The sequence below is a fragment of the Bos taurus genome, chromosome 3 (genome assembly GCF_002263795.3).
Source record: "Bos taurus isolate L1 Dominette 01449 registration number 42190680 breed Hereford chromosome 3, ARS-UCD2.0, whole genome shotgun sequence".
Lineage (NCBI taxonomy): Eukaryota > Metazoa > Chordata > Mammalia > Artiodactyla > Bovidae > Bos > Bos taurus.
This window is the reverse complement of record NC_037330.1, coordinates 3163291-3178495: the sequence shown is the minus strand read 5'-3', so window position 1 is coordinate 3178495 and position 15205 is coordinate 3163291. Positions and strand designations below refer to the sequence as shown.

At 38.3% G+C, this 15205-nt stretch overlaps 1 protein-coding gene across 1 annotated transcript in view; it reads right to left on the bottom strand.

Annotated features, from left to right (window-relative positions):
• The window catches only part of TMCO1 (transmembrane and coiled-coil domains 1), an 85249-nt gene that overhangs the window by 12580 nt on the left and 57464 nt on the right, over positions 1-15205 (bottom strand). Inside the window, exon 6 of the mRNA NM_001034766.2 lies at positions 7272-7416. Within this exon, the coding sequence (NP_001029938.1) occupies positions 7272-7416 (145 nt within the window). The remainder of the gene's footprint in view (positions 1-7271; positions 7417-15205) is intronic.

Sequence of the window (15205 nt, the reverse complement as noted above, 5' to 3'; positions counted from 1 at the left end):
AATATAGAAACTTTTGGCAGCTAATAAGATAAAAATTATAAAAGTAGGTCATTTTAGGGATTTTTAAAAGATTTTTAATATCTCAGAATACCTATACCATAGCTCTATATGCTGCTGCTGCTGCTGCTGCTGCTAAGCCGCTTCAGTCGTGTCCGACTCTGTGCAACCCCATAGACGGCAGCCCACCAGGCTCCTCTGTCCCTGGGATTCTCCAGGCAAGAACACTGGAGTGGGTTGCCATTTCCTTCTCCAATGCATGAAAGTGAAAACTGAAAGTGAAGTCGCTCAGTCGTGTCCGACTCTTAGCGACCCCATGGACTGCAGCCTACCAGGCTCCTCCGTCCATGGGATTTTCCAGGCAAGAGTACTGGAGTGGGCTGCCATTACCTTCTCCGATAGCTCTATATACTTTTCTCTTATTAATATCAGTGCAGAGAACTGGACAAACAGAAATTAAAAGTATGAACATACATCCTCCTTGGCTGAAAAGAAATATTGAGTTTTTTTTTTTTTGGCTGCCCATTCTCGCCTCCCACTCTTTTTGGAGTATTCAGTAAGCAATTACTTCATTAAGCTCTATCAGTCTAGTATCTGTAGATACTCTAACTTTATAGCACATATTACAAACTCTTGGTTCTCGGAGTAGCGTGGTTGGCTGCTATATCGCCTGTTTTTAGAAATAAAGTTCCACTGGAATACAGCAACACTCATTCACTTACTTATTTTCTAGGGCTGTTTTCATAACACAATGGAAGAGTTTGCAAAAGTCTGCCTGAACGCTGTTGCCTGTTTTTGTAAATAAGGTTTTGTTGGAACATAGCCCCACTCGTTCCTTTACATATTGTCTAGGGCTGTATTCATATTATAATGGCAGAGTTGAGTTGCTGTGATAAAAATTGTACGGTCTGAAAAGTAAATACAAAAATATTCATCACCTAGACCCATACAAAGTAGTGAGTAAATACAAAGTTTGCTGACTTCCATGGTAAATGACCTCATGAAATTAACTGCTATACATATACCTCACCAGAATTTCTGAAATAACTGAAAGCAGTTTAAAGACTAGCTTGAGCTGAACTTTCTCAACAATCATTCTTAACATTTATTTCACTTAAGAAAATGCTACAGTTTTCAGATGGTGATTTCTAGGTAATGAAGTCCAGCTAGCAGTACAAATGCGAACAGGCAAAATGGTTTTCTGAGAAGGCCTTACAAATAACTGGGAAAAGAAGAGCAGTGAAAGGCAAAGGAGAAAAGGAAAGACATACCATATGAATGCTAAGTTCCAAAGAATAGCAAGGCAAGATAAGAAAGCCTTCCTAAGTGAATAATATGAAGAAACAGAGGAAAATATCAGAATGGGAAAAACTAGAGATCTCTTCAAGAAAATTAGAGATACCAAGGGAACATTTCATGCAAAGATGGGCACAATAAAGAAAAGAAATGGTATGGACCTAACAGAAGCAGAAGATATTAAGAATACAAGAATACACAGAACTATACGAAAAAGATTTTCATGACCCAGATAACCACGATGGTATGATCACTGACATAGAGTCAGACATCCTGGAGTACAAAGTCAAGTGGTCCTTAGGAAGGAAGCATCACTATGAACAAAGCTAGTGAAGGTGATGGAATTCCAGTTGAGCTATTTTAAAACTTCAAAGATGATGCTGTTAACGTGCTGCACTCAATATGCCAGCAAACTTGGAAAACTCAGCAGTGGCCACAGGACTGGAAAAGGTGTTTTCACTCCAATCCCAAAGAAAGGCAATGCCAAAGAATGCTCAAACTACTGCACAACTGCACTCATTTCACCTGTTAGCAAAGTAATGCTCAAAATTCTCCAAGCTAGGCTTCAACAGTACATGAACTGAGAAATTCTGTATGTTCAAGCTGGATTTAGAAAAGGCAGAGGAAGCAGAGATCAAATTGCCAACATCTGTTGGATCATAGAGAAAGCAATAGAATTCCAGAAAAATATCTACTTCTGCTTCACAGACTATGCTAAACCTTTGACTGTGTGGATCACAACAAACTGTGGAAAATTCTTAAAGACACAGGAATACCAGACCACCTTACCTGCCTCTTGAGAAACCTGTAAGCAGTCAAGAAGCAACAGTTATAATTGGACATGGAGCAACGGACTGGTTCAAAATTGGGAAAGAAGTATGTCAAGGCTGTATACTGTCACCCTGCTTGTTTAACTTATATGCAGAGAACATCATGCAAAATGCCAGGCTAGATGAAGTACAAGCTGGAATTAAGATTGCCAGGAGAAACATCAATACCCTCAGATATGCAGATGATACCACCCTCATAACAGAAAGCAAAGAGGAACGAAAGAGCCTGTTGATGAAGGTTAAAGAGGAGACTGAAAAAGCTGGCTTAAAACTCAACATTCAAAAAACTAAGATCATGGCATCCAGTCCCATCACCTCATGGCAAAATAGATGGGCAAACAATGGAAACGGTGATGACTTTATTTTCTTGGGCTCCAAAATCACTGCGGCTGATGACTGCAGCCTGAAATTAAAAGACACTTGCTCCTCGGAAGAAAAGCTATGACAAACCTAAGCGAAGTGAAAGGTTCTCAGTCCTGTTCGACTTTGTTTGTGACCCCATGGACTACACAGTCCATGGGATTCTCCAGGCCAGAATACTGGAGTGGGTAGACATTTCCTTCTCCTAGGGATCTTCCCAACCCAGAGATCTAACTCAGGTCTCCCTCACTGCAGGCAGATTCTTAACCAACTGAGCTACAAAGAAGCCCAAGAATATTGGAGTGGGTATCCTATCCCTTCTCCAGTGGATCTTTCTGATCCAGGAATTGAACCAGGGTCTCCCGCATTGTAGGTGCATTCTTTACCAGCTGAGGTACCAGGGAAGTCTAGACAGCATGTTAAAAAGTGGAGACGTTACATTACTGACAAAGGTCTGTATAGTCAAAGCTATGATTTTTCCAGTAGTCATATATGGATGTGAGAGTTGGACCACAAAGAAGGCTGAATGCTGAAGAACTGACGCTTTTGAATTGTGATGCTGGAGAAGACTCCTGAGAGTCCCTTGGACTGCAAGATCAAGCCAGTCAATCCTAAAGGAAATCAGTCCTAAATATTCACTGGAGGGACTGATGCTGAAGCTGAAGTTCCCATATGTTGGCCACCTGATGAGAAGAGTCAAGTCATTAGAAAAGACCCTGATGTTGGGAAAGGTTGAAGGCAGGAGGAGAAAGGATGATCAAGGATGGTTGGACGGCATCACCGACTCGACAGACATGAATTTGGGTAAGCTCTGGGAAATGGTGAAGGACAGGGAAGCCTGGCATGCTGCCGTCCATGGGGTTGCAAAGAGTCAGACACGACTGAGTGACTGAACAACAACAACTACTGTGAGTTTCCTGGTGGCCTAGTGGTTAAGATTCTGTATTTCACTGATGTGGCCTGAGTTTAATCCCTGGCCAGGGAACTGAGATCCCAGAAACCTCGAGAGATGGCCAAAAAAAAAAAAACAAAACCTGGCCTTCCTTGGTGGCTTAGTGGTAAAGAATTCGCCTGCCAATGCAGGAGACACAAGTTGGATCCCTGGTCTGGGAAGATCCCATAGGTGGCAGAACAAAACTCAAACTGAGTGCCACAACTATTGGGCCTATGCTCTAGAGCCCAGGAACTGCAACCATTGAACCCACGTGCCACAACTACTGAAGCCTGCATGCCCTAAAGCCTGTGCTCTGCAAAAAGAGAGGCCACTGCAGTTAAGAAGCCTGCACAATGCGATGAAGAGTAGCCCCTGCTCGCTGCAATTACATAGAGGCCCACACGGCAACAAAACCCCAGCACAGTCCAGGTTTGATGTAGGATACAGGATGGTTGGGGCTGGTGCACTGGGATGACCCAGAGGGATGGTACGGGGAGGGAGGTGGGAGGAGGGTTCAGGATGGGGAACACGTGTACACCCGTGGCAGATTCATGTTCAGTTCAGTCGCTCAGTCGTGTCCGACTCTTTGCGACCACATGAATCACAGCACACCAGGTCGCCCTGTCCATCACCAACTCCTGGAGTTCACTCAGACTCACGTCCATAGAGTTGGTGATGCCATCCAGCCATCTCATTCTCAGTCATCCCCTTTTCCTCCTGCCCCCAATCCCTCCCAGCATCAAAGTCTTTTCCAATGAGTCAACTCTTCGCATGAGGTTGCCAAAGTACTGGAGTTTCAGCTTTAGCGTCATTCCTTCCAAAGAACACCCAGGGCTGATCTCCTTTAGAATGGACTGGTTGGATCTCCTTGCAGTCCAAGGGACTCTCAAGAGTCTTCTCCAACACCACAGTTCAAAAGCATCAATTCTTCGGTGCTCAGCTTTCTTCACAGTCCAAATTTCACATCCATACATGACCATTGGAAAAACCATAGCCTTGACTAAATGGATCTTTGTTGGCAAAGTAATGTCTCTGCTTTTCAATATGCTATCTAGGTTCGTCACAACTTTTCTTTCAAAGAGTAAGCGTCTTTTAATTTCATGGCTGCAGTCACCATCTGCAGTGATTTTGGAGCCCCCCAAAAATAAAGTCTGACACTGTTTCCACTGTTTCCCCATCTATTTCCCATGAAGTGATGGGACCAGATGCCATGACCTTCGTTTTCTGAATGTTGAGCTTTAAGCCAACTTTTTCACTCTCCACTTTCACTTTAATCAAGAGGCTTTTGAGTTCCTCTTCACTTTCTGCCATAAGGGTGGTGTCATCTGCATATCTGAGGTTATTGATATTTCTCCCAGCAATCTTGATTCCCGCTTGTGCTTCTTCCAGCCCAGCGTTTCTCATGATGTACTCTGCATAGAAGTTAAATAAGCAGGGTGACAATATACAGCCTTGACGTACTCCTTTCCCTATTTGGAACCAGTCTGTTGTTCCACGTCCAGTTCTAACTGTTGCTTCCTGACCTGCATACAGATTTCTCAAGAGGCAAGTCAGATGGTCTGATATTCCCATCTCTTTCAGAATTTTCCACAGTTTATTGTGATCCACACAGTCAAAGGCTTTGGCATAGTCAATAAAGCAGAAATAAATGATTTTCTGGAACTCTCTTGCTTTTTCAATGATCCAGCGGATGTTGGCAATTTGATCTCGGCTTCCTTTGCCTTTTCTAAAACCAGCTTGAACATCTGGAAGTTCACGGTTCATGTATTGCTGAAGCCTGGCTTGGAGAATTTTGAGCATTACTTTACTAGTGTGTGAGATGAGTGCAATTGTGCGGTAGTTTGAGCATTCTTTGGCATTGCCTTTCTTTGGGATTAGAATGAAAACTGACCTTTTACAGTCCTGTGGCCACAGCTGAGTTTTCCAAATTTGCTGGCATATTGAGTGCAGCACTTTCACAGCATCATCTTTCAGGATTTGAAATAGCTCAACTGGAATTCCATCACCTCCACTAGCTTTGTTCGTAGTGATGCTTCGTAAGGCCCACTTGACTTCACATTAATATTTTGTCTCTAGTTATAATTTTAATATCTCATTCTTAATCACATTTAAGAGCAGTATTCTAGTTTATCAATGACCTCTATTAAACCAACAAAAAGAATCATGTTGTCACTGTCTTGGGTTTTACCTTGGATAAGCCAAAATGCTAAAGCATTTCAAAAGATGTAGTACACACCTCAGTTACACAAGATGCTGGGAAAGACTGTGGGCAGGAAGAGAAGGGAGCGACACAGGATGAGGTGGTTGGATGGCATTACCGACTCAATGGACATGCGTTTGAGCAACTCTGGGAGATAGTGAAGGACAGAGGAGCCCACTGTGCTTGCAGTCCATGGGGTCACAAAGCGTCAGACATGACAGAGTGACTGAACACCACCACAAGAATACAGCTTCCTGCTGGACACACTCACTTAACTGCCCCACAGACAACTCGAACAGCATCTTCCTACCAACCTACTTCTTTTTCTTCTTTTCGCATCCTCCATTTGGTCACCAAAGCCATAATGCTGAAGTCACCTTAGTTTCTTCTTTCTCACATTGAATCAATCATTAAGTTCTGCTAGCTTACCTCTATTTCTCAACTTTGTCCCCTCTTCAATCATTTCAGCACTGTAATAATTTAGAACAAAGTGATTTTTTACTAGACTACTCTAATAGTTTTCTGTTATTTCTGCATGTGGTCATGTCCCCCTCACATCTATCCTTCAGAAGCAGTAAGTATCAGAAAATGATTCCAAGAAGCCTGAATACTTGGTTGCATTTAACATGCAAAAGAAGAAGGTGGGAAACATCCAAATAGAAGAAAGAGTATTCACAAAAAGCAAGTCTGGGTGAGTGGAGAATGAAACCTGCCAGATACGTCAGAATGGCTGGAGTGCTGGATGAGGTGAGAGATGAGGTAGGGAGAGCATTAAGTGCTAAGATCATGAAGATCTTTGTGAACTTCTAATTAGAATTCCATTTCCTACTGATTCACACGTCAGACCAATCAAAAACCTGCTGCTGCAGACAATATTCAGAGGAAGAAGAAAAACAACTCTGGATCATTTATGCAACAAACATTGAAATAATCATGTTCATACTTGCATGTGCCAACCTCCCCAATATAATGCCTACTGAATGACAGTATGTTCAAATACTGAATAATGCCCTGAAATATGAAGAGTTCTAGAGCAAGAGACTTTAACCTCTCTTATTTTTTAAAGTCCCATCTCAAAAACCACTTTATTGTTTCAACCTTGCTGCCTGAATCGTCTGCCACTAACTGAATGCTAAGTCTCTCTTCCAGGCTCTCACAATACTATCTGACTTAGTTCTCACTCTTTTTCACTATGAATATCCGATCATCGTGTTGCCTGAATGTAAACTCTACAATGCAGACTTTACCTCAACTGTGACTAACTTAAAGTCACCAAATTATTGTTTACTTGTGTTCCTGAAGAGCCAAAAGGCACTGGTGAATAATAAAGAAGTAATGATAGTGGGAAGGCAAAGTCCACTCTTTACTTTTCTACCCTTAGATAGCCGCAATAAAGAAGAAACTTGAGAGTGCTCTTCAAAATGAGATGGAAACCACGTTTGACTTTATGACCACTTTCCATCCCTAAGGATCGGGGATCTAAACTATATACATTTAAAACAGTTTCAGATGATATGCTGGAATTCTGAAACAAGCAACTGAAAGATCTCAGTAGCAACAGGTAGACACCTCCAGTATTACAGAAATAGGCATTAATTTAGGGTGTGAGAGCAAGAAAGGATGTACATATGAAACAGATGATGTGGGCACTCACCTGTCGAATTGACATGGTACAGAGAATATACAGGAAGATGAAGGAACAGTCTGTGGTGTCATCCCCGAGCAGATTTCGGTGAGACAGTCCCTGGATGTAGGACAGGGGGGTGAAAGGCAGCTTTGCCACCACTCTGCCATCAAATCTAAAGAGGAAAGAACAGAGGACTGTTATTTTCAGAAGGCTGACAAACTTATTTCCGGAGAGAATCTGGGACAGAAACAGAACTTTAAGTCTCTTGATCTCTAAAAAACCAAGAAATGGTGATATTCTAAAAATATATCTGTAGTATAAGGATATAAGGAGATTTTTTTCCCATTAATCTTTTTCTAAACTAGAGATTCTTAGTTTTTTCAATATCAGGATATTTAACATGCTGAAAAAGTATTGAGGACTCCAAAAAGGTTTTATTTAGAGGTTTCATCTATTATCAATATTACTATTTAATAAATTAAAACTGAGAAATTTTAAAATATTTGTCAAATCATTTAAAAGACAGTAATACTCAGTATATGTTAACACAAGTATTTTTATGGAAAATAACATTATTTTCCATACAAAAAAAGAATTCACCAAGAAGAAAGGCTTCTTCCTTCCTCCCCCTCAATGTCATAGCTGCTTCATTACTTGGGCTGTTACAATATTATACACCCTATGAAGCCTTTGGAAAATTCCACCATACATTCATGAGAGAATGAAAGTGAAGAAGGCAAGGAGAAAAATCTTAGAATTATTACAATAACTTTTACCTCAAGGACCTCCTAAAAGTCTGAAACTGCCAGCATTCCCCAAACCATACTTTTGAGAAGCACTGTTCTAAACCATGAGATCAATAAGATTTTAAGAATCCTCTTTTCTAAGAGTCAAAGATTCCCAGTATACACCTTAAACATGAAATTCATGGAATATACACAGTGGTGAATGAAAAATAGTATACATAATATTCTGAGATAACTTTTTTGTTTTAATAAAACTTTATTTTTTTTAATTTAAATTTATTTATTTTAATTGGAGGTTAATTACTTTACAATATTGTATTGGTTTTGCCATACATCAACATGACTCCTCCACAGGTGTACATATGCTCCCCATCCTGAACCCCCCTCCCACCTCCCTCCCCATACCATCCATCTGGATCATCCCAGTGCACCAGCCCCAAGGATCCTGTATCCTGCATCGAACCTGGACTGGCGATTCACTTCTTATATGATATTATACCTGTTTCAATGCCATTCTCCCAAATCATCCCACCCTCTCCCTCGCCCACAGAGTCCGAAAGACTGTTCTATAACTTTTAACATATGTCTAATATTTGAAATTAATTCCTTTTATTTTTTCTAAAACAGAAAAGAAAGATGTTTTGAAAAGAGGAAAAGCTTATAAAAAAGCTAGAAGAAGTACATATCACTGTTTATTTTGAGGTGCTGGGGATATGAGCTTTTTTTATACTTTTCAGTAAGTTGTATAATCAGACAAAGAGAATTATAAAATTAATGTGATTAAGGATAGTGATACTTCACAATATTAGAAAAGTATATGACCGCCATCAGTTAAATTATCCAAATAAAGTCTCTACTTCCAGTTAAAATGTCTAGAACATTTGCTTTTAGAAAATATGTATTTATCTTATTCATCTTTGGTTGTGCTAGGTCTTCATTGCTGCATGTGAACTTCCTCTAGCTGTGGTGAGCAGAGGCTAGTCTCTGGTGTGACACACGGGCTTCTCATTGCGGTGACTGCTCTTGCTGCGGAGCACAGAGCTGGACGCAGACTTCAGTAACTGCAGCACCTGGCTCAGCAGTTGTGAAGCATGGGCTCTAGAATGCAGGTTCAGTAGTTGTGGAATATGGGTACAGTTGCTCTGCGGTATGTGGAATCTTCCCAGACCAGGGATCCAACCTGTGTCCCCTGCACTGACAGGCAGGTTCTTATACACCATACCACCAGGGAAGTCCAAGGACATTCCCTTAAAAAAAAAAAAAAATGCTTGGTATTTAGAATGTTTCTATAGAGGGAGGGGGAAAAGAGAGGTAGCATTACTATCATTTCCTTTGGAGAAAAAAAATTCCTAAATATCCATCCATATAAACTTGTGAGTTTTGAGGCGCCAGAGAACTAAGCCTGTGCACTACAACTACTTAGCCTGAGCACCCCAACAAAGATCCAACCAGCAGTTTTGAGGCGCCAGAGCTTTATAAATATATAATATTATATTTCTCTATATTTATAAATGTATAAATATTATAAAATATAAATATTGCGAGCTTCATACATAGCTGAACTCCACAGAAAATAGAACAGAATGAAATAGACACATTCTATAAATATATATGATTATACACTTACTACTTTGAACTGCCTTCCTAGTATATATTTACATAGGGAAAGGGCTCAACCATAAAGTGCTGTTACTTGGATATGACAAAAAATATTGAAAGATCCATAAGAAGTAATCATTCTTGTCTACTAAACTCATAAAAGCAAAACAAAAGAAATAACTTTTCCAGGAGGAGATATTCCCATTTACTCATAAGAAGTATGATATATAGTTGTTGCGATATTTCCTTGTTATATATATGCTGTTTACAGTATGCTGGTTCTACATATGACACTCTACTATTTTTCTATAGAGTTAACTGTAAGAAGCAGGGCTGAAATAAATATAGACAAAAATGTTTATCCTTCTTATTGCTAACATATGCACACCCAAATTCACCTTCTATAGTCATTTTATTTCTTGTTATTTTTAATTTGAAATTGTAACCAAAATGAAAACCTTTTACAACTAATAAATGAATTCAGTAAAGTTTCAAGACAGAAATCAACCTAAAAAAATCAGTTGCACGTCTATGTGAAGTGAAAGTTGCTCAGTCGTGTCCAACTCTTTGCGACCCCATGGACTATACAGACCATGGAATTCTCCATGCCAGAATACTGGAGTGGGTAGCCATTCCCTTCTCCAAGGGATCTTCCCAACCCAGGGATCAAACCCAGGTCTTCCGCATTGCAGGTGGATTCTTTACCAGCTGAGTCACAAGGGAAGCCCAAGGATACTAGAGTGAGTAGCCTATCACTTCTGCAGAGGATCTTCCAGATCCAAGAATCAAACTGGGGTCTCTTGCATTGCAGGTGGATTCTTTACCAACTGAGCTATCAGGGAAGCCCTACACACACACACAAAATCCCATTTACAACAGCATTATTAATGTAATTAACTTATTTAATCAAAGTTAATCAAGGAAGTGAAAGATACGCTAAAAACTGTAAGACACTGATAAACTGAAGATGACACAAATATATGGAAAGATATCCATGTTCACAGATTGGAAGATATAATATTGTTAAAATGTCCATACTGGGACTTCCCTGGTAGTCCAGTGATTAAGAATCTGCCTTTCAATGTGAGGGCTATGGGTTTGACCCCTGGTTGGGGAACTAAGAGCCCATGTGTTACAGGGGAACTAAGCCTGTGCACTACAACTACTTAGCCTGAGCACCCCAACAAAGATCCAACCAGCAGAATAAATAAATAAATAAATATTAAAAAGAAAAAACATGTCCATACTATCCAAAGTATCCCTAGATCCAATATAATCTCTTATCAAAATTCTACTTTTTACAAAAATAGAAAAATTAATACTAAAACCCATAGGGAATCACAAAAGAGCTTGAATAGGCAAAGCAGTCTTGAGAAAGCTGGAGGCATCAAACTTCGATTTCAAATGTGCAGTCACCAAACGAATATGACACTGGCATAAAGACAGACATGTGGACCACTGGAACAGAATGAAGAGCCCAGAAATAAACCCTGTCAACTAGTATTTGACAAGGGAGCAAAGAATTCTCAAGGAGAGAAGAATAGTCTCTTCAGTAGATGATGCTGGGTAAACTGGATATTCACACACAAAAGAATAACACCAGACCCCTATCAAAAACCACCCACAAAAATTAGCTCAAAATGGATTAAGAATTTAAACATGAGATATGAAACCATGAAACTTTCTAGAAGGAAACATTGGGAAAAAGCTCCTTGACACAGCTCTTGGCAAAGATTTTTTGGGTATGACAGCAAAAGCACAAGCAACAAAACTCAACAAATGTGACCACATCAAACAAAAAAGCTTCTGCTCAGCAAATGAAACAACAAAATGAAAATGCAAACTATGGAATAAGAGAAAATATCTGTAAACCATGGATCTGTTAAAGAGTTAATATCCAAATTATATAAGGATCTGTACAGTAGCAAAACTCTTCCAAATAGTCCAATTAAAATGAGGGCAGAGGATCTGAATAGGCATTTTTCTGAAAAAGACATACAAATGGCTAAGAAGTACATGAAAAGATGATCAATACGACTAACCATCAGGGAAATGCAAACTAAAGCCACGCGATTTCATCTCTCATTTGTTAGAATGACTATTACCAAAAGGACAAGAGATAACAAATGCTGGGCACTGTTTGTGGGAATGTAAATTGGTACAGCCACTATGAAAAACACCATGAATGTTCCTCAAAAAATTAAAAACAGAACTACCATATGATTCAGAAATCCCATTTACAGCTATTTAGCCAAAGAAATTGAAATAAACTACTATCTCAAAGAGATCTGTACTCCCATGTCACTGCAGTAGTATTCATAATAACCAAGATATGGAAACTACCTAAGTGCCACCAACAGATGAATGGATAAAGGAAATGTACATATATATATATATGTATATATACACACACATATATATACATACACACACACACACACACACACACACACACACACATCTATACATGTATATATATACTGTGTACACGTCTGACAGAGAAAGACAAATACTGTATGACATCACTTATATGTGGAATCTAAAAAAAGCTTAACTCTTAGAGAAATAGATTGGTGGTTGCCAGAGGATGGGAGGTGAGAGAAACAGTATGAGACTTTAGACCAGCCACAAAAATGAATAAAATGAATAAAAAAAAAAAAACCCTTCAAATTAAGTTTTTCAGGAGATTGGAAGCTTGCTACAGGAATAGCTAAGTGAATTGGTGTCTAGCCTAATAATGAAAAGAGTTGGGGAGAGAAAGAAAAAGTACAGAGAGAGACATGGCTTATAATAGGTTGATTATCTCTCCAAGTGTACTTACTCTCTGCAATTCCAAAGGGAAGGACCACTACTTATGAACAGAATAAGAAGGTGTATTTTGGCCCAATAAAAAGAACCATTTTCAAACCCTACATACTACTGATAAACTATATTATGTTAGAAACCATCAAGCTCCTCACTGTTGAAAATAATTAAAAAGAGGATGGAAAATTATCTGCTAGAGGTATTATTGGAGGGATTTCTGTACTGACACAGAAGTAATGTGTTAAATGACTTTAAAGATCGCTTCTCTAAGATTATAATGTTTTGACTGTATGGAAATAATCCAGAAGAGAAATTAAATAGAAATAAATAATTGATAATAATTAAATACAGTGCCTCCTATTGCTTCTCTGGCAATCTAGGAGCTCAAGTCCTTCCCATATAGTCTAAGCTGAGGCTTTTTTCTTATCAACACATTTTAAGATGAAAATGGGTATTACAGGTAATATATTCCATTCTACAATAAACAGATGATCAAGGTGAAACTAAGAGAAATTATGCTAAAGAACAGTGATTGTTCAGTACAATCAAAATATGTACTAGACCTTTAAGACTTTTTTTGATGTGGACCATTTTTAAAGTTTTTACTGAGTTTGTTACAATATTGTTTATGTTTTGGGTTTTTTTGGCTGCAAGGCATGTGGGCTCTTAGTTTCCCAACCAGGGATCGAACTCACATCCCCTGCACTGAAAAACAAAGTCTTATACTGGGGAAGTCCCAAAATATGCATTAGACTTTTAATTTCACATGAGGGCCTATAAAAATAGTTACAGCCTTTAACTTCTAGGTGCTCACAATCCTAGACATGAGAAATATATATGTACAGAATAGTAATTATATTTAATATTATTGTATTATATACTTGAAATTTGCTAAGAGAGTAAATCTTAATCAGTCTTACCACCACCACAACAAACTGATATTTATGTGAAGGATTTGTTAACTAATCTTATTTGGTAATCATTTTGCAATATATGCACCCATGTATGCATCAAACTATCACTCTATACATCTTAAACGTACATAGTATTCTATATTATATGTCAATTATATATCTCAATAAAGCTGGAAAAAGGAAGCATTATTCATAACTGCCAACTGATAAGTTACGATGGTACTTCACTATTACCCAAACTCCATAGTTTACATTAGGGCTCACTCTTGTTTCTTTCTTTTTTTAGCACTTATTTACTTATTTGGCTGTTCTGGGTCTTCACTGTGGCATGAAGAATCTTTAGTGGTGGCATGCAGGATCTAGTTCCCTGACCAGCGACTGAACCAGGGCCCCTGCACTGGGAGTGTGGAGTCTTAGTCACTGAATGACCAGGCAAGAACCATTCTTGGGTTTTAATAAATGTACAGCAAAATGTATCACCATTAAGTATCACACAGAATAGTTTTACACTAAAAAAAAATCCTCTGTGCTCTGCTTATTCCCTCCCTCATACCTGATTCCTGGCAACCACTGATCGTTTTACTACTATCTCCATAGTTTTGTCTTTTCTATAATGTCATGTAGTTGCAATCATATAGTATGTAGCCTTTTCAGATTGATTTATTTCACTTAATAGTATGCATTTAAGGTTCTTCATGTCTTCACATGGCCAATAGCCTATTTCTCTTTAGCAATGAATAATATTCTACTGTATGGATATTCCCACAGTTTATCCATTTATAAACTGATTGCTTCCAAGTTATGACAATTATCAATAAAGCTGTGTGAAAGTTTCTGGGTGGACATAAGTTTTCAACTCATTTGGGTTTACTTTCACTTTTTATTCTATATTATTCTATATTGTGTGAATTTTTTAGAAGTATTTGTGTCTCACTAGCCTAAGAAAATCCTTGTTTTAGAATTTTGGAACCAAAATTCTTTGGTTCTGATGTACATTCCTGGTTAAGATCTACAGCATAAGCTTCAGAAGCTACGTGATATAAACTAGTCATTTCAAATCATGAGGGAAAACAAATTATTTACTCCCTGCCTAGTACTGACAACAGCAAAGAGCTTGGTAAAGTTGGAAACTAAACACCAAAATAAATTACAGATGAAACAAAATTTATTTAAATATAAAAAAGAAAAAACTATATAATCGGGTATAAGAAAGGTACTATTTATACAACAGAAAAGTGACATAAAAATAAATATTTTCCATGTATCTCCAAAAGGAGAGTTTAATATGTAAAGAAGAGTCTTAATATGTAAAGACTTCTTATAAAAAGAAAATAAGGGGAAGAACATGAACTAGAAATTCAGAAATAGTAAAAGCATAATAAATAAATGAAAAGATGCTAAACATCACCAGAAATTGCAAATTAAAAAAACATATTATTTTTCAACTATTAGATTTACAAATATTAAACAGATACATAATTTCTAGTGATGACAAATATATACAGAAAGAACCATTCACAAGCCCAGAGGACAGTAATCTAAAAACATAAATTAATAAAAACTTTTCTACGGGAATTTCCTGGTGGTCCGGTGGTTAGGGCTCTATGCTTTCACTGCCATGGGTCCAGGTTCAATTTCTGGTTGGGGAACTGAGATTCCCCAACACCACAAAGCATAGCCAAACAAAAAGCAACATTCTGGAGAAAATTTCTATCAAAACTTTACCCAAGCAATATTTGTAGGATATACATGGGGAAAAAATAAGTATAAGCATACCGGTGTATATACTACCTGTGAAAATTCTGTGTGAAGATTTATAGAAGATTATATAGGTAAGGGTACATCCATTCAATGGAATACTTACAGGCAATAAAAATGATTATGCAAAGTTCACATG